Genomic DNA, 25,955 nt, shown 5'->3' on the forward strand with positions numbered 1-25,955 from the left:
TATCTAGTTGGCTGTTTGAATGTAAACTAAGTAGAATATACTTCACAATGAGCCTCCTATCATCAGTGTGAACTGAATGCAAATGAAGGATTGTGGGGACTTCAGAAAGAAACTAACAGGAAGAGAAAGAGCAATGGGAAGAACCCTGTCTGAAGGTGCACATCAAAGGCTCGCTCTACTATATTTGTGGGGGCAAAGATGACACCGTCACCCTTCACTGAGGAAGTAAAAGGACGGTGATTCTGCTTTACGGAAGGGTCTCAATAAGGCTTGGCTGAAAATGCTGGAAAGAACCTTGGGCGAGATAAACTTCTGTAGACAGGAGGTTAACCTGTTAGTTGAATTTAGTCTCTTGAAAGAGACAAAGGCTTACATATAAAATAAAATCATTAATTTCCAATATTCTTACTCACTGTCAATGGAATCTCTGTTCTTGGGTAACAACGTTATTCTTGTTTTCGCTATAAACATACCTAAGTGCTGTGGTGTTAAGCAAAGTGGTGTGTATGGTTCCTTTGTAAACAGCAGGTGTGTATGGTAAGCTAGTATGTATGGTTCCTTTGTGAACAGCAGGTGTGTATGTATGGTTCCTTTGTGAACAGCAGGCCTGCTAATTCTGGGCGTGTTCAATGGATAAGACGCTGGGCACTGCAGGGAACATTCTGAGGAGGGCGGTGAGGGGGCGGTGTAGGGGGAAGGGTTTGGTGTGTGCCTATTGTGTCCTGCAGAGGCCTGGAAGGCAGTGCTTGTGCTGCCAGAGGCTGGTGGTTTCAGGGAACTGACCCACAGCAGGCACAGACAAGACTGCTTCATGGTAAGCGCCGGTGTGGTGAGTTACCTCACAACGCTGGGTACACCTAGGAAGTATCACACTCACAACATATACTTTCATTCCCCCTTTCTGTGTGTTCCTATATGACAGCAGCCATCAACTATAAAGAAGTGGTAGATACCATCTTCAAAGTAAGAGGAAAAAACATCATAGCCCCCAGCGCAGCAATATTTCCATGATGACTGAAAGGAGGAAAGTTCTGAAATGGGTATCTATTTCTGCACTATTAAATAACAAGGGTAATTTTATACAACTATTTTTGAACAGTCTATTCTATTTCCCTCCTTCCCGATTAAATTACCTGAGGTATTCTATCTCAGATGTAGATTACTGGAAATTTAATACTCTATGACAGTGATACCCAGACTGCGGCTTACAAGCCCCAAGTAGCTCTTTAATGTGTCTCCTGCAGCTCTTTGCAGCACATGGTATTAAAACACTGTGATTTAATTATCAACCAACCTAAGTTATTAACCACTCAGGATAACTTAATTGGTTAATAACATAATAAAAGTATCAACTTGCACTAAATTATCAACTTATTTGCTGTGAGAATTTTATAATTAAATATTTCCCATCATACTGTTTAAAAATGAGTAGTACTATGGTCAATGAAACCATGAATGCATACTTGTGTGGCTCTTTTGGGTGATGTTGATCGGGGGGCCTGGACCAATTTGTATAATGGGGATGCTGACAGCTATTGAACCAAACTGTAAACCCTGTATATAATGGAAACAATTTCAAGCCAGGGGGTGCGGCAGCACCCTCAGCTCCCGCAGCTATGATGTTGATTGCTAATTTGCCTTCTGAACAACTGAGGTCTGAGTATCACTGTTCTACCATGAAGGGAATATAAGATTTACTGTTTGAAATGGAAATCCATTACAGGAGAATATTTAGTTTTTCCCTCCTCCAACCCTTCAATAAAAAGACACATACAACAGGCTTGAGCACAAGCATTAAGCAGAGCTGTTTAGTTTTAACGTACCTCTTCTCCTCCCTCATCTACTAATGTCCAATTCCCAGATTCTTTCCCAGAGGAGGTGGAGGATTTTCTTTCACTTGGTGTCATGTGGCACATGAAGTCTGCTCGATTTCTGGGAAATACATGAAAGCCAGGCTTAAGTAAATTAGAGAAACAAAGTAAACATTCAAAATTTGCAGTACACCTCTACCCCGATATAACGTGACCCAATATAACACGAATTTGGATATAACGCGGTAAAGCAGTGCTCCGGGGGGGGCGTGGCTGTGCACTCCGGCGGATCAAAGCAAGTTCGATATAACACGGTTTCACCTATAACGCGGTAAGATTTTTTGGCTCCCAAGGACAGCGTTATATCGGGGTAGAGGTGTACAACTATTCTTTTTACTTTAAAAACCTCTTAAAACTCAAACAGGAACAAGAAACTAACAAGGTTGCCCAATGCATCTAGTGTGGAACAAGTTACCAGTCAATAAAAATTCATACTCAAGTTGATTACCAATTTAACGAATTGATTTATGCACAATACCCTGAAAAAATGTAAACTGCTATCAACCCTAGTTTGCAGGACACCCATGCTAAGGGATCCTGCTGTTATAATTTACAAGAAACACATTGCTGGGTACCTTTGTGAATCCATAATAAACAAAATGAAAAAAAAAAAAAAAAAAAAAAAAAAGAGCTTATGCCAACCATTGCCAAGCATCTGCAGGTGAACCAGGGACTGAAAGTTGCACTGATCTGACATCCAGTATTTGCTATTGTCAGTCCAAAAGCAGTGACAGTTATTAATTGTATTGCTGTAGCACCTTGGAGCACAGCTGGCTCCAGGCACCAGCACAGCAAGCAGGTGCCTGGGGCAGCCAACAGAGAGGGGCGGCACGTCCGGCTCTTCGGCAGCAGGTCCCTCAGTCCCTCTCGGACGGAAGGACCTGCCGCTGAATTGCCGCCAAAGAATGAAACGGCGGCGGTAGAGCTGCTGCCGAAGTGCCGCCAATCGCGGCTTTCTCCCCCCCCCCCCGCTTGGGGTGGCAAAAACGCTGGAGCCGGCCCTGCCTTGGAGCTCCAGTAATGAACTAGGACCCCACTGTGCCAGGCACTGTACAAATACCGAACAAAAAGATGATCCCTGCCCAAAAGATCTTACAGTCCAAGTGTAAGATAAGATAACAGGTGGATACAGGCAGACAGGAAAGCACAAAGAAATAATGAGACAATGTTGGTGAGCATGATGGGCAACGGTTTAGCACCCACTGCCTAACCACTGTCAAGTGTTTTTAAGCATCACAGCAACAGAGAGTTTAAAGAGGGATTTGGAGCATGACAAGGTAGTGAATGTTTACAAGGCATTCCACCCAAGTGTGAGGGGAAGCATGAGAGACAGCACAAAGGTGCTTGTTTGAAAATGTAACAAGTGGGAAATGAAGGCTGGCATCATGAGAGGAAGGATCATCCAGTGGATCTAGGCACTAACCTAGGATCCTAATCTGACCTAGGTCAAATCCCTGCCCTACCAGACTTCCTGTGTGACCTGGGGCACGTCACTTAGCCTCTCTGTGCCTCAGTTCCACATATGTAAAATGGGAATAATAGCACTGCCCAACCTCACAGGGATGTTGTGGGAATAAATTCATTAAGGACTGTCATACTATGGTAATGGGGGCCATAAAAGTATCTTAGATGGATTGATCGATCATCAGCCGATCAAAGACAGGAGTCTATATCTTGATAGTGAATGACAGATGGCCAGAAGTGTGGTGATAGGCCATGAAGGGCCTTGAAATTGAATACAAGTCATAAGTTTATAAATCAAAAGGACTATAACCAAATGTTTTATTTACCAACTGAAAGCTGGGACTCCTCCCATGGTATGAAGCACTCATATCTAGCTCTGACAGCTCATGAGGCACTGGACCTTAAACTCCTCATTCTGGCCATCTTGTTTTTCTTCATACTTCCATTTCAAGATTATTTTAGTGGCTGCTAACTTGAAAGCCTCTAGAGACAGAATCCCATATGTTAGATCACCTGATATCCTGAAATGCTGGTTTACAAACGGTGTACATGAGATGTCAGCTGATACTTCCACATCAAAAATGAAGTAGGGGGAAAAGCAATATAGTAACCAAAATGACATGATCTTAAGGTCTGATTTCTCTCAACCTGTCAGGACCCGCAACATGTTGGTGAAACACTACACCTGCTGTGAGGATAACTACATCTTCTCTCAGCATCCAAATCAGAAAAAAGAAAAGTTGATCGCTGTGAATTCATACTCATTTTAAGACACTAGATTCACTGCTACTGTTACTGACTTGAAATAGCTACAGTGCAACTCTGACTATGCAAGGTTTTAGAGGACACCCAAAACCTGGCTCAACAGACTGAAGTCTGCCCTCAGGGGGCCAGATCCTCAGCTGATATACTTCAGTAAAGCTTCATGAAGTTCAATGAAGCTTTGCAGATTTACAAGGGCTGAAGGATCTGCTCCAGGGTTTTCAACCTAGCCTGCAAACTCTAAGCACAGACATCAAAATGTGTAGGCCAATTTCTTTCCCACACGGCCTCAGTCAGCTCAGCTTAGTATATAAATCCTTATGCACTAAAATCAAACCTCCAACAGATGGTTGGAGTTTCAGTTAACTGGAGTTCAGACAATCCAGGCTTGACTAATATTAACTCTAAAAATAACTCAGTCCAGCTCTCTCTTTACCCATTTAAAATATTTCTGTAGAACTGCTTCAGATCAATTAGGCTCAATAGCTACTATCTTGACACTCAGAAAACCAGTGGCTGTAACTCTCCTAATGCAGTGAGCACACACAAACATAAAAGTCACACTAATCTTTACTAATCTAACAGGGGTGGGGAGGAGGACAAACAGGAAAAGATTGTGGTTTTGATCAGAACATTTATTTCCTCTGAAATATGTTTCATTTGTTATCATTGGTCCTTGACTTCACTGTTTTCATCAAGTATTGCAATTGTTTTTTCTGAGGCCTTGTCTACACTACGAGAGTACTTCGATTTTAGTTAATTCGACTATGTGGAATCGATATTACTAAGTCGAACGTGTGTGTCCACACTAAGGACAGTAATTCGACTTTGTGAGACTTTGTGAGTCCACACTAACGGGGCAAGCGTCGACATTGGAAGCGGTGCACTGTGGGCAGCTATCCCACAGTTCCCGCAGTCCCCGCTGCCCATTGGAATTCTGGGTCGAGCCCCAAATGCCTTCTGGGTAAAAAAATGTGTCGAGGGTGCTTTTGGGCGCCTGTCGTCATCCGTCCGTCACTCACGCCCTCCCTCCCTCCCTCCCTGAAAGCGCCGGTGGGAAATCAGTTCGCGCGCTTTTCTGATTACTGACAGCGCGGACGCCACAGCAGTGCGAGCATGGATCCCGCTGCGACCATCGCTGCAGTTGTGGCAGTTCTCAACGCCTCGCAGCTTCTCCTCCACCTGTACCAGAGGCAGCTGCAGATCAATCATGAGAGGAGGCTACGGCACCACCGTGACGGCATGAAGTCGGACACTAGCTCCGACCTCTCTGAGAACATGAGACCCAGCGCCCAGGACATCTCGCTGTCACTGGGTCTTGTTGATACTGTTGAACGGCGATTCTGGGCCCGTGAAACAAGCACAGAATGGTGGGACCACATAGTGCTGCAGGTCTGGGATGAATCCCAGTGGCTGCGCAACTTTCGCATGCGGAAGGGGACTTTCCTCGAACTGTGTGAGTTGCTGTCCCCTGCCCTGAAGCGAAAGGACACCCGGATGCGGGCAGCCCTGACTGTCCAGAAGCGAGTGGCCATAGCCCTCTGGAAGCTCGCAACGCCAGACAGCTACCGGTCCGTCGCTAACCACTTTGGTGTGGGCAAGTCTACCGTGGGGGTTGCTGTTATGCAAGTAGCCAGGGCAATCGTCAAGCTACTGCTATCTAAGGTAGTGACCCTGGGAAACGTGGAGCTCATCAGAGATGGCTTTGCCGAGATGGGATTCCCAAACTGCGGTGGGGCTATAGATGGGACTCACATCCCTATCCTGGCACCGGACCAACAGGCCAGCCAGTACATCAACAGAAAGGGGTACTTTTCCATGGTGCTGCAAGCACTGGTGGACCATCGGGGACGTTTTACCAATATCTACGTTGGATGGCCTGGCAAGGTTCATGACGCTAGGGTGTTCAGGAACTCTGGTCTGTATAGACGGCTGCAGGAAGGTCTTTACTTCCCGGACCACAAAGTAACTATTGGGGATGTGGAGATGCCTACAGTCATCCTCGGGGACCCTGCATACCCGCTAATGCCCTGGCTCATGAAGCCCTACACTGGCGCACTGGACTCAGGGAAAGAACTATTCAACTACCGGCTCAGCAAGTGCAGAATGGTGGTGGAGTGTGCTTTTGGCCGTCTCAAGGGGAGATGGAGAAGCCTACTCACTCGCTGTGATCTCAGCGAGACCAATATCCCCATTGTGATAGCTGCTTGCTGTGTGCTCCACAATTTGTGTGAGAGCAAGGGGGAGACCTTTATGGCGGGGTGGGAGCTTGAGGCAAATAGCCTGGCTTCTGATTACGTCCAGCCAGACAGCCGGGCGATTAGAAGATCCCAGCGGGACGCGCTGTGCATCAGGGAGGCTTTGAAAGCCAGGTTCCTGACTGAGCAGGGTCTCCAGTGACTGTTCACTTTGTGGACACAGATACTGAACCTGCCCCCGTTTCTTTACCCAGTTACTGTTGACTATCCTTCCAAGTTACATACCCCCTTCCCCACCTTCCCAACAAATAAAATCTGTTCCGTTTTGTTACTGAACAAGGTTCTCTTTCTTACTGTTTTCGCGGGAATGTTTTAAACCGGGGACGCAGACTGTGGCGGGGGGCTGGTTTATTGTTTTGATGCAAATGATGCTTCTAAACTCCGGGAATGACAGGCTCCGCAGTGCTGGATTGGTTGTTTCAACGCAGCCTGCCAGCAGTCCTGGGCGGGACTGCATGTATGTGTCGGCCAAGTGACTTTCTGGCAGGGGGCGGAGGGTAACAGATCCCCTGCTGCGTGGCTCTGTGATCCAGGATAAGGACCGCGGCAGAAGATCTGTAACTGCCCTCCCCCGCCACAAAGTCACAGATCAACCCCCTCGCACCCCAGAACATGAAAACCGCCTCCCAGACTGACCAGGGTAACTGGTGACTGTACTGTGTATGTGTCCTGATGCTGGACCTGCCCCCGCCTCTGTAGCCTGCTACAGGTGACTGTCCTGTCCAAGTAACAAACCCCTTCCCCCCCTTCAGACAGAATCCCCTCTAAAAGACACTCTCGGAAACAGTACTTAACAGAAACAGATGTTTTATTATGAACCGCACATGAAAAGGGGGGGAGGAAACTTGGACGTGGGCTATTGTGAGATGGGTAGGAAAGGGCTTTTCAAACTTTGGAACGAGAGCCTTCCATTGCTGCAGCAGTGTGCAGGGGCCGACTGAAAGTTTTAACGGCCCTTGCCGCCCCTCCTTCTTTGGACTTTTGGTGAGGGGGGTGTGGGACTTGGTGGCGGGGGAGGGCGGTTAGAGATAGACAGCAGCAGGGCTCTGTCCTCCTGCCTCCGGTCTTGCAGAACATCCACTAGGCGCCGGAGCGTCTCCGTTTGCTCCCTCATTAGTCCAAGCAGGGTTCGAGTAGCCTGCTGGTCCTCCTGGCGCCACCTCTCCTCCCGTTCCATGACTGCTCTGTGCATTTGTGACAAGTTCTCCCTCCACTGTGTCGTCTGGGCTGCCTGCTCTCGTGAGCACTCCATAAGTTCATAAAACATGTCTTCACGCGTCTTTCTCTTCCTTCTCCTAATCTGCGCTAGCCTCTGGGAGTGTGATGCCAGGCTGGGTTGGGAGACAGTCGCAGATGTGTCTGTGGGAATGGGAAAAAGGGAGTAAATTCCTGAGACAGATAAATGAAGTTGCTAACAAAGAACATAGTCTTTCTCTGTGAACAACACCATGCACTGGACCTTTCACATGCGCACACAGGACAAGGTCGAATTTTCGGCCCTCGCCTTCAGTGCCTGGGGTCTTGCAGTTGCGATCAGAGAAGCGTGGCAGGACACCTCTACTTTTGTTGCAGGAAAACATGGTAAGCCGTAGACTTGTGGCAGCTTAAAAATGTAATAGTAGCACTGGGCTCCTTTCGCACTGAATGCAAGGCCACTCTCTGCTGGCAGCAATCAGGGAAGCATGAGCTCTGCCCCTGTCCCACCACCTCGCGGCTGTCCCCGGGAAAGATCACTGTATGCTGCCCCTCTGCCGCCTCCACCGCGTGGCTGTAAAGCAGTCCCAATACTAACATTCCCCTCCCTAATTTAAAGCAGGGCGTCATGTGCGATATAACTCTAATGAGGATCTCGGAGAGCGAGAGGGGAAGAATGCTTCGGGAGACCATGCAGAGGCCAGGGCCGTATGCCGCCATGCTGTGCCGTGCCATGATCCCAGACTACTTACTGGACTCATGGCGTGGGAACGTGTGTTACCACGGTGGACCAGTTATGTTAAAATTACATGTTTAGATGTTTAAAGCACTCACTGCTTGATCCTTCCCCTGATTCGGTGTCCGGGGTAACGGCTGTGGATGGTTGGTAGGGGATCTCGGTAAGGGTGATGAAGAGCTCCTGGCTGTCGGGGAAATCAGTGGTGCAAGCGCTGTCGACTGCCTCGTCCTCCTCATCTCCTTCCTCATCTTCCCCGTCCGCTAACATTTCCGACGAGGAACCGGCCGTGGACAGTATCCCATCCTCTGAGTCCACGGTCACTGGTGGGGTAGTGGTGGCGGCCGCACCTAGGATGGAATGCAGTGCCTCGTAGAAACGTGATGTGTGGGGCTGGGATCCGGAGCGTCGGTTTGCCTCTTTGGTTTTTTGGTAGCCTTGTCTCAGCTCCTTGATTTTCACGCGGCACTGCGTTGCATCCCGGCTGTATCCTCTCTCTGCCATGGCTTTAGAGATCTTCTCGTAGATCTTTGCATTCCTTCTTTTGGAGCGCAGCTCTGAAAGCACGGACTCATCGCCCCACACAGCGATGAGATCCAAGACTTCCCGATCAGTCCATGCTGGGGCCCTCTTTCTATTAGATTGCACGGCCATCTCTGCTGGAGAGCTCTGCATCGTTGCCAGTGCTGCTGAGCTCTCCACGCTGTCCAAACAGAAAATGAGATTCAAACTGCCCAGACAGGAAAAGGAATTCAAATTTTCCCGGGGCTTTTCCTGTGTGGCTGGTCAGAGCATCCGAGCTCGAAGTGCTGTCCAGAGCGTCAACAGAGTGGTGCACTGTGGGATAGCTCCCGGAGCTATTACCGTCGATTTCCATCCACACCTAGCCTAATTCGATATTGCCATTTCGAATTTAGCGCTACTCCTCTCGTTTTCGAGGAGTACAGAAGTCGAATTTAAGACAGCTCTATGTCGAATTAAATAGCTTCGTGGTGTGGACGGGTGCGGGGTTAATTCGATGTAACGGCGCTAAATTCGATATAAACTCCTAGTGTAGACCAGGCCTGAGTAAAGTTAGAAGTATAGGGGAAAAAATTAAACAGCATAACCTTTGCATGCAACAATTGTTCCAGACCTAGTGACTCAGGAATTTCCTTTTCATCCATGACAATTGCTCCTGCAAACAGTAGCCGAGAACTTTATTTCAACATTGATAAGAACAATAGGGCTATTGCACATTCATCATGCTAAATATTTAGCATCTGAGAATAGTGCTGAGGCTGTAAATAGGGGATGAGTGAATAACAACAAGACTTTAGACTTAACTATCAGTTCACTGTGCCCATTTTGACAATTCCTCAACGTCACCTAAATATTCCTAGTGCCACCATGTGTTTGAATATCCAGAGATAAACATTTTCAGAACACGTGTACAAATTCTCTCCTTTCCCACTTACTTGACAGGAGACATAAGCAAGGCAAGAGACTGCATAAAATGAAAGACTCCTGATGGGTTATCCAAGACTTTGATCTGAAATGAAACCAAGATTTCAGTCTAAGCAAACCAGAAGCCACAGCTAGTTTAGTTTCAGCTTCTAAAAAAAAAAAAATCTCTGAATTTCCATGATCTGGCTTTTCCTTTAACTTTCTAACATTAAAGGAAAATCTTGACAAAGCCCACTTGCTGATCTAAGCGAGAAATAGGTCTTCAAAGAAGACACGGGTTTTGCCTTTAGCTGCAGATCTCACTACCGCACAAGATTGGGAGGGCTGAAAATCCAGCCCATCAAAGCCCCACAGAAAGATTTTGGCTCCTCTCCTTCCTAGGCCCCCGATTCCGTATTTCTGGAATTTGCCAGTTAGTCTAGTAATAGTCTTATGGTTTCAAGCAGGAGAGACTCTCTTCTTTTCTCCCACCCACTCCAAAATCTCAGCCAAAAAAAGCAAAGCACACGGGATTAAACATTCACACCTGTATGAACGAAGCAGCCCATCCACTGACACCTGCTGGGCAACGGAGGATGTGGTTTAAGAGGAAGAGGTGGTCCCCTGGACAGCCAACTCTTTGCAAGACTGACACCTAAACAACAAAGAGCATCTTGTAAGGGAATTTCAAGGTTGGCTCCTTCACAGACTTGTTAAAACCTGGCTTTTCTATTATTCTCCTTGCACTTTCCAACCCCCAATGGGTTTGTACAGAGAATTCTGTATCACCAAAAGGCTGACGGGGACAACAGTGCTCTTTGACAAGCAGGGGCTGCTGCTTGATTTAAGAGCTACAATATAAAGCATTTTTTAAAAGAACTGATTTATGTGAAACTGAGTGATGAAGAAAGATCACCAGATTGACAGTGATGAAGACCTCCATCTCCAACATGAGTTTTCCCCATGCTGCCTTATTAATGTGCTCTGTCCTAATCCAAACCAACCACCTTTGGGTTCACAGGCTCCAGTACTCTCAACACCTGGGCTCTCAGTTGATTCTATCAACAAAGGAGCCAATTATGTTAGCGGTTTCAGGGATGTGGCCATTGTCTGCTAAGAACTGGAATGAAGCCACCAAATTCTTTTTCACCCAGGACACCAAACAGCAAGAGCAGTAGTGAGGTTTCCAGGGATGGCCTCTGGGACTGATTCAGTTCATTTTAATAAACAGCAGTTACTCCATACACTCCTCCCTTACCAGCCTTTGCAGCCAAAGGAGGAGGTCACTCTGGAACTGAGGATCTTCGATAACTCTGCGCGTGAAACCGAAAAGAATGCTGACACATTCTTTCAGGTGACCCAAGTCCGAGGAAAGGTTTCCTGACTGCTCAGCAGCTGTGAATTAGAAACAGAATTAGAGCTCCGACATTGGTGACTCTTAAGAGCCCTGCTAGGCTGACTAATACCCTCACGGCTTTAGGGGTTCTATAGAAAATTTCTCCTTTGTCCTTTATATGTACAGTAGAACCTCAGAGTTACAAACACCTCGCGAAGGTTGTTCGTGACTCTGAACAAAACATTATGATGGTTCTTTTAAAAGTTTACAACTGAACGTTGACTTAATATAGCTTTGAAACTTTACTATGCAGAAGAAAAATGCTGCTTTTAACCATCTTACTATAAATGAAATAAGCAGTTTCCCGACCTTGTCAAATCTTTTTTTTTTAATTTCCCTTTATTTTTTAATAATTTACGTTTAACACAGCACTATACTGTGGGTTTTTTTTGGTCTCTGCTGCTGCCTGATTGCGTACTTCCAGTTTCAAATGAGGTATGTGGTTGACCGGTCAATTTGTAACTCTGATGTTCGTAACTCTGAGGTTCTACTGTATATTATTAAATCCAAACAAATACTCTACTATTCTCTAAAACTAAGACACTAGTTTTTTTAAAACATCTTGTAATCACTAAATAGCAACTTTGATATAAAAATGTCTTTGTTACTTTAAGTCAGGGGTAGGCAACCTGTGGCACAGGTCCTGGCCACTGGTCCGGGGGGCTCTGCATTTTAATTTAATTTTAAATGAAGCTTCTTAAACATTTTAAAAACCTTATTTACTTTACATACAACAATAGTTTAGTTATATATTATAGACTTATAGAAACAGACCTTCTAAAAAAGTTAACATGTATAATTATAATAATAATTAATGGAGATATCCCATCTCCTAGAACTGGAAGGGACCTTGAAAGGTCATCGAGTCCAGCCCCCTGCCTTCACTAGCAGGACCAAGTACTGATTTTGCCCCAGATCCCAAAGTGGCCCCCTCAAGGATTGAACTCACAACCCTGGGTTTAGCAGGCCAATGCTCAAACCACTGAGCTATCCCTCCCCCCCGTGTGCCATGTATTACTGGCACGCGAAACCTTAAATTAGAGTGAATAAATGAAGACTCGGCACACCACTCCTGAAAGGTTGCCGACCCCTGCTTTAAGTTAAAGCCTCCCTTCCGCCCACTGCCAGCACGCAGAACGAAAATATTTTTCTGACATAGGCAAAGCCAGTGGCACTACATAGATCAGACAGCAGGGGGCACTCCTGCAATCTGCTGCCAAAATAAGCTTAAGCACTTGACTTCTGCAACTGTGTCTATGCTCCATGAGACTGAAGTGAGAAAGTCAGGGAGCTTTTGATGGACTGGGGTTTCATGGGCCACCGAATAAGCTCCCCCTAGTTTTTGGTGTTGAAAGAGGATTCCTCTACATTGAATATCCACACCTAGAACTCCAGATTGAAAGTTCAGGTGTAGTATTCTGCATGCTAGGGACACCAGAGGCGGAAACTCAGATCGGGGACACACCTTGCTCTTGTTGTTGAACAGCCACAGATCTCAGCAGGGATGAGCTATTAAGCAATCCATAGATATAAGACTCCACCTGCAAGCGGGACAACATTGAAGTATACGAGTGCAGCACCGACGTCTGATGCACGTGCTCCGTTTTGGCTTCAAACAACCTCTTTAGTTCCCCCAACACACTTTCATTCATCTCTACTGTCTGGTAGCGATGGTAGTCAGACACTTGGCACTGATCTGCACAGATACCCTGCAAAGAGAACAATTATTTTATGCACTTTCTTTTTAAAGTATGTTAAAAAAATCTGCACTTACATAGAGCTTTTTAGCCACAGATTTCAAAGCTCTTTGCAAAGGCGGGTCAGCAATGTTCTGCTCAGATAATAGATGGGGAAACAGAGGCTAAGACATTTTTGAAAGCAGATTCTGATTTTAGATGTCCAACTTGATTTTCAGAGGCACTGAGCACTTGAACTGATGACTGCCTAGCACCTCTGAAAAATCAGGCCCTGCAAAGTAAAGTACCCAAAATCAGAAACCACTTTTGAAAATCTGGGTTTAAGTGACTTGCCCAAGACCACACAGTGAGTCAGTGGCAGAAGTGAGAATAAAATAAGGTCTCTCGACTCCCACCCTCACACCCAATCCAGTAGAGAGCACACCTGCCTCACAGCCTTGGTCCCATCTACTCTTAAAATGTATATATAAAAAACATACAAAGAATTTCCAGGCAGGCCCTGATCTTATTTTAAAGTCACAATATGTATGCAAGAGGAGTATTTTTCTAGACTCCAGCCCACTTAACATCTATTTGCCGCAATATATTTTAAAATTATCCAGACTTGCCAAGCAGTGAAATGACTTTCCTCAAACTGCAAATCAAACCATTGAGTGGAGTCTTTCCCCACCTCATCCTTTGTTCTTTAATACAACGAAGCCATTGTTCCATTCTGCCCATGTCATTGCTTCATACAGCCATGCAACTAAGCTTCAAAACACACACTTGGAAAGTTTGGTTTGAAACTTGTTCATACCACATGCAGGACTTTACACTAGGAAATCAGTTATATTAATGTAAGTCTGTGGATAGAGTATAGATGCAGTGTATTGCACATAAAAATGGATAAATACAAAATTTAAGAGACTGATAAAATTCAATCATAATTAAACATTATAATGTTCATTTACACCACATTCCTCTAAAAAAAGAGTAATGTATCTACAATGGGGCCCTCAAGTCTCATCTAGCGTAGGAAAAAAAATGGACAGGGAATTCACCAGCCATACAGCTCAACTCATGGGAACAATAGAGGAAGTTCTCAAATAGACAGTTTAGGCATTCTTACTATCTAAACTTGCTCTAGGAAGGATCGGACAGTGAGTGGTAAGAACATCTACACTGACTACAACTTCCACCACTGCTGAATATCTCCAATTTTTCCTAGTTGAAGACAGGGCCCTATAAGACCAAATCCTGCAAATCAGCACACAGCTGGAACATCAAGCTGTGTAATGGGGTTGTCCCAGAGACATGAGCAAAACAATCCTTCCCCATTAGGCAACTGCAGAGTTACAAAGGCCATGTCTACAGTGCACTGCAGTGTGGACTACAGGGGTGTGAACTGCAGAGCGCACCAAAGTGTGGCGCTGTAACTACCCCACATTGAAGCTGCTGGTGCAAACTAGAAGGTACCTAGTTGGCAGTAACATAGTCCTTTTGCAAACAGGACTAAGTTAATATGAAGCCAGTACCTTCTTTTCAACGGGGTAGCTCAGTGCAACACTTTGTTGCACTCTGCAGTTCACATTCCGGTAGTCCACAATGCGATGCAGCATAGACAAGCCCAAAGATACTTCAGGGCTGCAGTGGCAGCCACAATAACAAGAATCGCTGTGCTACATAAGGGAAGCAACAACCAGTGGAAGTGGATCTATCTCCTCAGTCCCCTTGCTCCAAATAACCAGGCTGCTGAGCTGCATCCTCAAATCCTTCCAGAACCACTGAACCAAGACTACTGGACATGGGGTCATCCACACCCAGGAAGGAGGATGGACAGGATTGGCACCATAATGAAGTATTTTGCTAACAGCAGACGGTCATTCTAAGCTGAATTCCAGTTTTCATACTGCAATGCATTGGAACTCTCATTCCAATTCACTACATACAGGAATTTTAGTATATCAGAGCTCACTGTCAGGGAGACTGCACTCCACTATATTAGCTACAAGTTTAAAATCAAGGATTCAATGGAATGAGTATTTCTATGTAATGAACTTGACTTAAGCAGTGACAGGTTTATTTTCCTTTGAACAGAAAAAAAAAAAAAAAAAAGACATCATCCAAGACAAATAAATCTCTCTGTACAAGCCAGCTTAAATACAGCAAACATCCACATTCAGCAGACCACATGACTGGGATCATAGACTAGCCATGATCAAAAGCAACTTCAGTTACACCACCTTGACAGACTGCTGTTCCTCCTTAAAAGTCCACAACCTGTCCTTGGCACTTTGGCAATCTGATGTCATGGCCTGTAGCTCTGCCTCAGCCAGCAAGAGCTGCTTCCTACAGCGCCAATAGTTCAGGAGCAATTCATGAAACTCATGTCTATCCTGATGAGCAATGTGCTCAAACTCCTCCATGTAGGAATCAACATTCTCCAGCCACGAACACGGCTCAAAGATTTTCAGCTGCTCTTTGGTAAATGGCACTAGTTCTGGCTCAGAGGGAATCTCTGGATACAGCCTCTCGTTACATAACAGTGGTTTTACCGCGAGTGTGGTCAGTCTCTCTCGGGACAATTCAGCCGATAAATCGGGATACAAAGTTTTCAACCCAGAAGGTTGAGCACGCTCTTTGGCTTCATTAGAGAGCTGTGACAGCACAGGTTGTGCCTCCAAAGAAAGAGCAGGATTTGTAGCCTCTTGTACCTTCTCGGTTCCTCTGTCCCGTACAATTCCCATTAGTGACTGAGTGCAAGCAGCACTGCATTTAAAGGTACTTTCTGCTATGCCAGAGTTTTCTGATTGATTAGCAAGTGCTTCCATAAGGCTCTGGGGTTTGTCCGATTTATTTCTACCATCTTCTTCAGACCTCTCCCGGCATTTCTCATGCAAGAGACTAGCTCTGAATTCTTCTCCTTGTGTTAGAGGTTCTAGGGTAGCTGATCGGGATCCTTCATCTGCTAAGGTTAAAGAAGTCAAGGGGATATCATACATATCATTCACATTTTTTCCATCCTCTCCTTCATCACTGAGACGAATCTCTGTAAACACTTCAGGATGTTCCACCTGCACCTCGCTAGCTTGGGAAGTCACCTCTTGATCTCTAGCTTTGTTGGGGAGGAAGACCTTGTCCAAGTCCTGCTTCTGCAGCTCTTCACTGCATTTTTTCTTTTTTTCCTAAAAACAAAAGAACAGACAGCATATCAGGAATTTGACATTCATAAATGAATAACAAAAGAAAGTCAGAATTTGTCTTGCATTACAATGTACCTAAAGCTTACGTCACCAGCTTAATTTCGGTAGTTATGAAGGTAAGAAATAAATGCATATTTCAACTCGCATGTTGACGTGGAATAAGTATACTTGGTGAGCCAGCTGCAGTCACTAGGCCCCTTGTTTCATTTAATCCACGAATGTTAAGGGATTCTGCTAAACAGAGCACATTTTAAATACATCAGATGTCTACTGGCCATGTGGACATGCCAAAGGCACCAAACACTGCACATGATCCATGGTTAAGCAGATTGTGTTCCTCTATTCATTTCCTCTTTTTTGAATTCCCCTATTTCGTACTCAACATCTTGTTTTGAACCAAGTATGTGAGTGAATACACAGCATGAGAGAAACTGTGCAAGCTGTAACTTTCAGTCCCCACCATGCCTGACACACTCTTGGTCTTCAACTTCCCCACCTTCCCCCACCCCCAGTTCCAAAAGATAGCAGCCAGTGCCCTGTCAATTTCACTTCCCTGCTTTCATGTATTGGAATGATGCCCACCTTGTTGCTAATGAAAAACTGTCAGCATTCTGGGGCACAGACTGTCTCTGTGCTATGTGCTGTACAAATGAGTAAAGCAATGGGGCCCTGTTCTTTGACTGAAAAACCTCTAGGCTCTACCACAATATAAATACATTGGACCGTGTTTTTAATTTCATGGAAACATGTCTAATGGTCTTCAATTCTGTAAGAGCTTATTTTCACAAAACCTAAATTTTCAGCTGATGTTGCTCTTGCAATGTCCAATTAATTAAAGACTGACCCTGCGATGCAATCCAGAAACTAGAAATTAGCAGTTTCACTAGGAATTGTGTCACTTGGAGAAGTAGAAAAGCTGAATAAAATGAGAGGTATGAATTATAAATTGATTATTCCCTATTTAATTAACATTAGTGTTAACGTCACCAGGCATCACCATCACCCTAGATAACTCAGGAGGGTGGAAAATCACAAGTGTCAATGAAGCCTTCCTGCACTAGGCCTGAACCAAACTCCTTCCATGTTTAAACTCTAATCGACCTCAAAAGCCAGGTGCAAGTGAAATGTATAAGCAACCTGCTATCAGTGGTAACCCCCCTTACCGGTAGCAAGCGGTAATAATGAGGCCTGCATGTTTCTGGCTGAAGGGAAAAAGGACAAGATAACGGTTTAAAGAAGTTACTAACAAGCTAGGCTTATAGCTGCCAAGAATGACTTAACTGCTTAAATGTAATTGCTATTTGCTTAGTAATTGTTACCAGGGACGGGAGGGGTAGAGAGAGAGGAATGGGGGGGAGGAAGGGATGGGTAGTGGGGGATGGGGGGGGGGGGGATGAGGCTTGACTGCAAAAGGTATAAAGGAAAAAAAATTGTTTCTGTTAGTGTGCTCGATTTGAGACGTGCCTGTCTCCTAGCACCGCTTTGAGATCTCAAATAAACTTTTTTTGCTTCTCCACCTGGTGTGTTTATTGGCGCGAAGCACACCGGGCCACGAACCTCGCTGTTGCTTTGCCTCAGGCACCCTGTGCTGGCAACAGTTTTGGCGTCCCTGGGTGGGCTCGAGGCTGAAATTTAGCCTTGCCCGGATCCCTCCTGGAGGCCGACGGACTACGGCGACGACCGACGCCCAGAGCTCACCGGTGACTTCATCGGGGGCCTCAGCGGAGACGTGGTTTGGTCGACCCCGGAGGGCACAACGGTGCAACGCGCTTGAGTAGTGGAGAAGCAGCTGCGGGCGACGGTGGGGAACCGGTCCCGTGGTTAGGGCGACGGTGCAGAACCAGACCCTTGGATAAGGTAGGAACAGTCCAGTGGGGACTTTATCTGTCTTGACCTGGGGACGCCCAGTGTCTACCTGTTTTGACCTGGGGATGCCCAGTGTCTCCCTAATATGGGGCAGGGACAGAGTACGGCAGGCAGGGCAAGGTGTACACCCTTGGAATGCATTCTGGTGAACTGGAAAGTGTTTGGATCGGATCCGTTGATTAAAAGTAAACTGAAAAGATTCTGTACAGTAGACTGGCCTCAATATCAGCTAGAGGACCAGGAAAGGTGGCCACCGGAGGGATCACTTAATTATAATACGATCCTTCAATTGCTTTTGTTTTGTCAGCGAACGGGTAAATGGAATGAACATATGTATGTACAGTTGTTTATGTTGTTAAGGGATAGGTCAGATCTTTTGCAAAGGTGTAATTTGACTCCGACAGGTTCGGTAGTAACTACTGTTAGTCCCCAGTACCCTCCTCCGGTTGTGATGGCAGAGTCGGTGTCCCCTTCGGCTCCAACACCCCCACCATATAAAGACAGGGTCCCTCAGGTCCCAGAGATTGCCCCCTCGGTGGGATTCTATCCATTAATTACTGAGACTCGAATAGCCCGTCCTGGATCAGAAAATCGCCCAGCCACTACAATGCAGGTTTACACTCATGTGCCTTTTAACCCAGTGGACCTGGCAGCTTTTAAGGCACAGGCAGGGGAATTCTCTACGAACCCAAGCAAGTTTATCTCAGCCTTTGAAGGGTGCCTGGCTAGCTGTAAACCTGACTGGGATGACTGTAATGTCCTTATGCGAACCCTGCTGTCTGAGGTGGAGCGTAATCAGGTTGTGTCTAGAGCAAGGGAGGAGGCACAGAAGAGACATGATCTGAATCCAATTCACGTCCCTACTGTTGCAGTCCAGGTCCCCCTAGCAGATCCCGGGTGGAACCCTAATGACCCTGTGGGCCAAACCCGTCTCACTGTATGTGCATGAACGGAGAGGGGTGGCCCTGGGAGTGCTTACCCAGCTATTAGGTGCCTGGAAGCGTCCTGTGGCATACTTTTCTAAACAACTGGATCAAGTTTCAAAGGGATGGCCAGCCTGTTTGAGGGCGGTCGCAGCAACTGCACTAGTGCTTGGGGAAGCTGAGAAATTGACACTGGGGGGAATTGTGCAAGTGTATCCTCCCCATATGGTTCAAGCCCTGCTGGATACTAAGGGTGGTCTCTGGTTTACACAGGCACGGGTTGCTCGGTATCAAGCAAAACTGTTAGAAAATCCTGAAGTTACCCTACAGACCTGTCCCTCCCTTAACCCAGCCACCCTGTTACCGGAGACAGAAAAGCAGGAACATGACTGTCTGGAAATCATAGATGTCCAATACTCCAGCCGCCCAGACTTAAAAGATCAACCCCTCCCTAATGCTGATGATGAGTGGTACACTGACGGCAGCAGTGCAGTTGTAGACGGACAGAGGAGGGCAGGCTATGCTATTGTATCTCTCCATGAGACTGTGGAAGCAGAGGGTTTGCCGGCTGGGACATCAGCTCAGCTGGCTGAATTGGTAGCCTTAACCCGGGCACTTGAACTGTCAAAAGGGAAAAGAGTGAACATTGTTACTGATTCCAGATATGCCTTTGGAATACTACACGCCCAGGCCGGTCTGTGGAAGGAAAGAGGAATGTTAACAGCCCAAGGTTCTCCGGTTAAACATGGGCCTCAAATTCTCTGGCTTTTAGAAGCGGTACAGCTCCCCTCAGAGGTAGCAGTGATACACTGCAAGGCTCATCAAAGAGAAGATCAAGATGTGGCTAAGGGTAATGCCAGGGCGGACAGAGAGGCCAAGCGAGCTGCTGCCCTGGAACCACAGGAAGCTGAAAATGCCCATATGCATGCCCTCATCCCATCAGTGGGGGAGCTCCCGACCCCTCAGTACTCTCACGAAGAGAGGAACCTAGCCAACACACTTAGGCTCCGGGAAAAGGAGGGATGGCTCCACTCCACGGAAGGAAAAATCCTCCTACCAAGGAATCTAATACGGCCAGTACTACAGAAACTACATCAGTCAACCCACGTAGGTAGAGAAGCTCTTTCCCAGCTTATGAATAAATACTTTCTAACCTCTGGACTTAGGCCTCTGGCCTCCCAGGTGCAGGCTGAATGTCTAGTCTGCCAAAAGAACCCTCGACCAGGAGTGTCAGTGCCACCAGCCACTCTGGAACCTACCGCAGGCTCAGGACTAGTTTGGCAAATAGATTTTACTGAGTTCCCCCGGACCCAAGGATTCAGATACCTTCTCGTCTTAGTGGATCGATTCAGCCGATGGCCTGAAGCCTTCCCATGTCGTAACAACACTGCCAAAACGGTGGCTCTTAAGTTTGTCAAGGAGATCATTCCCCGCTTCGGACTCCCCCAGTGGATGGAATCTGACAACGGAACACACTTCACATCCCAAGTTGTTCAGAAGATATCGGATGCCCTGCAAATCCCCTGGAAGCTCCACACTCCATGGCGACCGCAGGCCAGTGGGGTAGTGGAACGCACAAATCAGACACTTAAGCGGCACCTCTCAAAGGTCTGCCAAGAGGCTTCCCTTAAGCGGCCTGATGCTCTACCCCTTGTTTTGCTCCGCATTCGCGCTCTCCCAAAGGGCAGGTTAGGGCTCAGTCCCTTCGAGATTATGTTTGGAAGGGCATGGCCCATGAACGGTACACCGGTTCTGGCAGGGGAGTGGGAGGTAGGCTGTGGTTTCTTATCTCAGTACATGTGCTCTCTGTCTGCTGTTCTCTGTTCTCTCCACAGATATACCAAAGATTTGCAGCCTCTCCCGCTGGATGCCCCGATCCACTCCTTGCAGCCAGGTGACTCCGTACTCGTTCGGACCTGGAAGGACGAGCCTCTCCAAGAGAAGTGGAAGGGACCCCACACCGTCCTGCTGGTCTCCCATACAGCAGCAAAGGTCAAAGGACACAAGAACTGGATTCATCACTCTCGCCTGAAAGCAGTGCCTGCTCCTGAACGGTGGACCGTCCAGCCTGCAGAGAAGACTGCCAGTGACGACCTGGGACTTAAGCTGTTATTCAAAAGACAATAAGGCCTGCTGGGAATGCCCTGTGATCTCTTTGGACAGTCACATCGCACTCCCCGCGAGAACTCTGAGCGTTGGTTGTGTTTGTTTTCACAGGGCCGGCCTAACCTGGTGGCCTGGTCCCTTTTGTTTTTAATCTGCCTGCTATTGGTAATTGTTATTTTGTGGGTATTTGGGGAATTGTAATTGTCAGGCCCTAGGGTCACCTGCCCAGCATGAGTTCAGGTCCAGGGTCTGCCACAGTGGTACTCTTTGCCATAGGGACACTCCTCTCGTTACCTCCCGTTTCCCCCCGACCACATGCGGGATAAAAAAAAATCCCTACTAACTTGGAAACAAACACATATGAGTCCTTGAAGGTTTGCTTTGCCCAAAAGTTCAACCTCTCTAACTGCTGGGTATGCTCCCAAGTCCCGCACCATGCAGCAGGGTTACCCTGGAGGGCGGTTCCCCAAAATTGGTCAGATATCTGTTGGGGATGGTTCAGCAGGGGAAAAAATACCTCGGGTACCCCCTTGTCACAAAACTGTACCATTGAATCCCAGTATGCATTAAGGGACGACCCTGGGGAGCCGCGGGCCAACTCAACGCAGATCCCTTCCCCTATTAGGCTGCGGTCAGTGGCCCCCGGGTTGGTGTGCTATCGACAGTTCAAGTCCAGCAATCACACTTGGCCCACAGGAAATAGCACCTGTCAGTATTATTTATCCCCTGACAGTGATGCTTCTGTCCCTGTCTATGTTAATGGCAAATCCAACTCTACCGCCCGGTTCGCAACGTTTAATGACAAAGAAACAAATAGGTGGCGCCACGGTTATAATGGCTTGGTAGGAAATGGCCACTCCTTTTACATTTGCGGAATTTCTGCCTATAAGTGGCTACCGCATCGGTGGTATGGGAGCTGCTATGTAGGATATCTTGCCCCTCCCCTTCGTGTTCTCCCTGAACTGCCCCCTGACCGCCCCAGGCAGCGTAGATCTTTGTATGCCACCCCAGAGCCCATTACAGAAGGAGACAGGTTGGGTATAATCCTCCTCCCATCCTATGGGGTAGGACGGCTAACCCAATTTTATCGCAGGCTCTCTGTGTTTCTCACCAAGTTCGCCAATGAAACCTTGGCCATAGAGAAAAGCCTTAACTCAGAGCTTTACCAGCTCCGGTTGCTGTCCCTGCAAAATAGACAGGCCTTAGATTATGTTTTAGCCTCCCAGGGCGGGGTGTGTGCCCTTATTGGGAGTGAATGTTGTACTTATGTCCCGGAAAACTCACAGGACATTAACAAGCACATCCTGTCAGCCGAACAGGCTTTTGAGCAGTGGAAGGCCCAGGAAAGGGAACCCACAGGTTTCGATTCCCTTTGGAGTTGGTTGCCCAACCTAGGAGGACTGGGAAATAGCCTTGTGCGTCTCTTCCTCACAGGTGTGGTACTGTGCTTGGTCACCCTCCTCCTGATTGCTTGTTTTAAGATGCTCCTCCGTAAGCTTTGTGCCCCCCGTTCCCCAGAAGTCCCGGCATACCCTCTCATTGAAAACCCCAGCTTCATAGCACTCAATCATATCTTGTCCACAGAATATGAGAAAACTCAGCCAAAAGCTTGTTGAGTATTCTCAAAGGAGGGAGTTGTTGACGTCACCAGGCATCACCATCACCCTAGGTAACTCAGGAGGGTGGAAAATCACAAGTGTCAATGAAGCCTTCCTGCACTAGGCCTGAACCAAACTCCTTCCATGTTTAAACTCTAATCGACCTCAAAAGCCAGGTGCAAGTGAAATGTATAAGCAACCTGCTATCAGTGGTAACCCCCCTTACCGGTAGCAAGCGGTAATAATGAGGCCTGCATGTTTCTGGCTGAAGGGAAAAAGGACAAGATAACGGTTTAAAGAAGTTACTAACAAGCTAGGCTTATAGCTGCCAAGAATGACTTAACTGCTTAAATGTAATTGCTATTTGCTTAGTAATTGTTACCAGGGACGGGAGGGGTAGAGAGAGAGGAATGGGGGGGAGGAAGGGATGGGTAGTGGGGGATGGGGGGGGGGGGGATGAGGCTTGACTGCAAAAGGTATAAAGGAAAAAAAATTGTTTCTGTTAGTGTGCTCGATTTGAGACGTGCCTGTCTCCTAGCACCGCTTTGAGATCTCAAATAAACTTTTTTTGCTTCTCCACCTGGTGTGTTTATTGGCGCGAAGCACACCGGGCCACGAACCTCGCTGTTGCTTTGCCTCAGGCACCCTGTGCTGGCAACAGTTTTGGCGTCCCTGGGTGGGCTCGAGGCTGAAATTTAGCCTTGCCCGGATCCCTCCTGGAGGCCGACGGACTACGGCGACGACCGACGCCCAGAGCTCACCGGTGACTTCATCGGGGGCCTCAGCGGAGACGTGGTTTGGTCGACCCCGGAGGGCACAACGGTGCAACGCGCTTGAGTAGTGGAGAAGCAGCTGCGGGCGACGGTGGGGAACCGGTCCCGTGGTTAGGGCGACGGTGCAGAACCAGACCCTTGGATAAGGTAGGAACAGTCCAGTGGGGACTTTATCTGTCTTGACCTGGGGACGCCCAGTGTCTACCTGTTTTGACCTGGGGATGCCCAGTGTCTCCCTAATATGGGGCAGGGACAGAGTACGGCAGGCAGGGCAAGGTGTACACCCTTGGAATGCATTCTGGTGAACTGGAAAGTGTTTGGATCGGATCCGTTGATTAAAAGTAAACTGAAAAGATTCTGTACAGTAGACTGGCCTCAATATCAGCTAGAGGACCAGGAAAGGTGGCCACCGGAGGGATCACTTAATTATAATACGATCCTTCAATTGCTTTTGTTTTGTCAGCGAACGGGTAAATGGAATGAACATATGTATGTACAGTTGTTTATGTTGTTAAGGGATAGGTCAGATCTTTTGCAAAGGTGTAATTTGACTCCGACAGGTTCGGTAGTAACTACTGTTAGTCCCCAGTACCCTCCTCCGGTTGTGATGGCAGAGTCGGTGTCCCCTTCGGCTCCAACACCCCCACCATATAAAGACAGGGTCCCTCAGGTCCCAGAGATTGCCCCCTCGGTGGGATTCTATCCATTAATTACTGAGACTCGAATAGCCCGTCCTGGATCAGAAAATCGCCCAGCCACTACAATGCAGGTTTACACTCATGTGCCTTTTAACCCAGTGGACCTGGCAGCTTTTAAGGCACAGGCAGGGGAATTCTCTACGAACCCAAGCAAGTTTATCTCAGCCTTTGAAGGGTGCCTGGCTAGCTGTAAACCTGACTGGGATGACTGTAATGTCCTTATGCGAACCCTGCTGTCTGAGGTGGAGCGTAATCAGGTTGTGTCTAGAGCAAGGGAGGAGGCACAGAAGAGACATGATCTGAATCCAATTCACGTCCCTACTGTTGCAGTCCAGGTCCCCCTAGCAGATCCCGGGTGGAACCCTAATGACCCTGTGGGCCAAACCCGTCTCACTGTATGTGCATGAACGGAGAGGGGTGGCCCTGGGAGTGCTTACCCAGCTATTAGGTGCCTGGAAGCGTCCTGTGGCATACTTTTCTAAACAACTGGATCAAGTTTCAAAGGGATGGCCAGCCTGTTTGAGGGCGGTCGCAGCAACTGCACTAGTGCTTGGGGAAGCTGAGAAATTGACACTGGGGGGAATTGTGCAAGTGTATCCTCCCCATATGGTTCAAGCCCTGCTGGATACTAAGGGTGGTCTCTGGTTTACACAGGCACGGGTTGCTCGGTATCAAGCAAAACTGTTAGAAAATCCTGAAGTTACCCTACAGACCTGTCCCTCCCTTAACCCAGCCACCCTGTTACCGGAGACAGAAAAGCAGGAACATGACTGTCTGGAAATCATAGATGTCCAATACTCCAGCCGCCCAGACTTAAAAGATCAACCCCTCCCTAATGCTGATGATGAGTGGTACACTGACGGCAGCAGTGCAGTTGTAGACGGACAGAGGAGGGCAGGCTATGCTATTGTATCTCTCCATGAGACTGTGGAAGCAGAGGGTTTGCCGGCTGGGACATCAGCTCAGCTGGCTGAATTGGTAGCCTTAACCCGGGCACTTGAACTGTCAAAAGGGAAAAGAGTGAACATTGTTACTGATTCCAGATATGCCTTTGGAATACTACACGCCCAGGCCGGTCTGTGGAAGGAAAGAGGAATGTTAACAGCCCAAGGTTCTCCGGTTAAACATGGGCCTCAAATTCTCTGGCTTTTAGAAGCGGTACAGCTCCCCTCAGAGGTAGCAGTGATACACTGCAAGGCTCATCAAAGAGAAGATCAAGATGTGGCTAAGGGTAATGCCAGGGCGGACAGAGAGGCCAAGCGAGCTGCTGCCCTGGAACCACAGGAAGCTGAAAATGCCCATATGCATGCCCTCATCCCATCAGTGGGGGAGCTCCCGACCCCTCAGTACTCTCACGAAGAGAGGAACCTAGCCAACACACTTAGGCTCCGGGAAAAGGAGGGATGGCTCCACTCCACGGAAGGAAAAATCCTCCTACCAAGGAATCTAATACGGCCAGTACTACAGAAACTACATCAGTCAACCCACGTAGGTAGAGAAGCTCTTTCCCAGCTTATGAATAAATACTTTCTAACCTCTGGACTTAGGCCTCTGGCCTCCCAGGTGCAGGCTGAATGTCTAGTCTGCCAAAAGAACCCTCGACCAGGAGTGTCAGTGCCACCAGCCACTCTGGAACCTACCGCAGGCTCAGGACTAGTTTGGCAAATAGATTTTACTGAGTTCCCCCGGACCCAAGGATTCAGATACCTTCTCGTCTTAGTGGATCGATTCAGCCGATGGCCTGAAGCCTTCCCATGTCGTAACAACACTGCCAAAACGGTGGCTCTTAAGTTTGTCAAGGAGATCATTCCCCGCTTCGGACTCCCCCAGTGGATGGAATCTGACAACGGAACACACTTCACATCCCAAGTTGTTCAGAAGATATCGGATGCCCTGCAAATCCCCTGGAAGCTCCACACTCCATGGCGACCGCAGGCCAGTGGGGTAGTGGAACGCACAAATCAGACACTTAAGCGGCACCTCTCAAAGGTCTGCCAAGAGGCTTC

The 25,955-nt window shown here is 47.5% G+C and overlaps 1 protein-coding gene across 1 annotated transcript in view; it reads right to left on the reverse strand.

The window, feature by feature from the left end:
• Nucleotides 1–25,955, reverse strand: part of EPG5 (ectopic P-granules 5 autophagy tethering factor) — a 103,352-nt gene that overhangs the window by 62,084 nt on the left and 15,313 nt on the right. Inside the window, exons 2-7 of the mRNA XM_065406616.1 lie at nucleotides 15,026–15,967; nucleotides 12,572–12,815; nucleotides 10,969–11,105; nucleotides 10,258–10,365; nucleotides 9,743–9,816; nucleotides 1,824–1,932 (exon numbers count right to left, since the gene is read on the reverse strand). Coding sequence (XP_065262688.1) covers nucleotides 1,824–1,932; nucleotides 9,743–9,816; nucleotides 10,258–10,365; nucleotides 10,969–11,105; nucleotides 12,572–12,815; nucleotides 15,026–15,967 — 1,614 coding nt within the window. The remainder of the gene's footprint in view (nucleotides 1–1,823; nucleotides 1,933–9,742; nucleotides 9,817–10,257; nucleotides 10,366–10,968; nucleotides 11,106–12,571; nucleotides 12,816–15,025; nucleotides 15,968–25,955) is intronic.

Source organism: Emys orbicularis, chromosome 6 (genome assembly GCF_028017835.1).
Source record: "Emys orbicularis isolate rEmyOrb1 chromosome 6, rEmyOrb1.hap1, whole genome shotgun sequence".
In the NCBI taxonomy this organism is placed as follows: Eukaryota; Metazoa; Chordata; order Testudines; family Emydidae; genus Emys; species Emys orbicularis.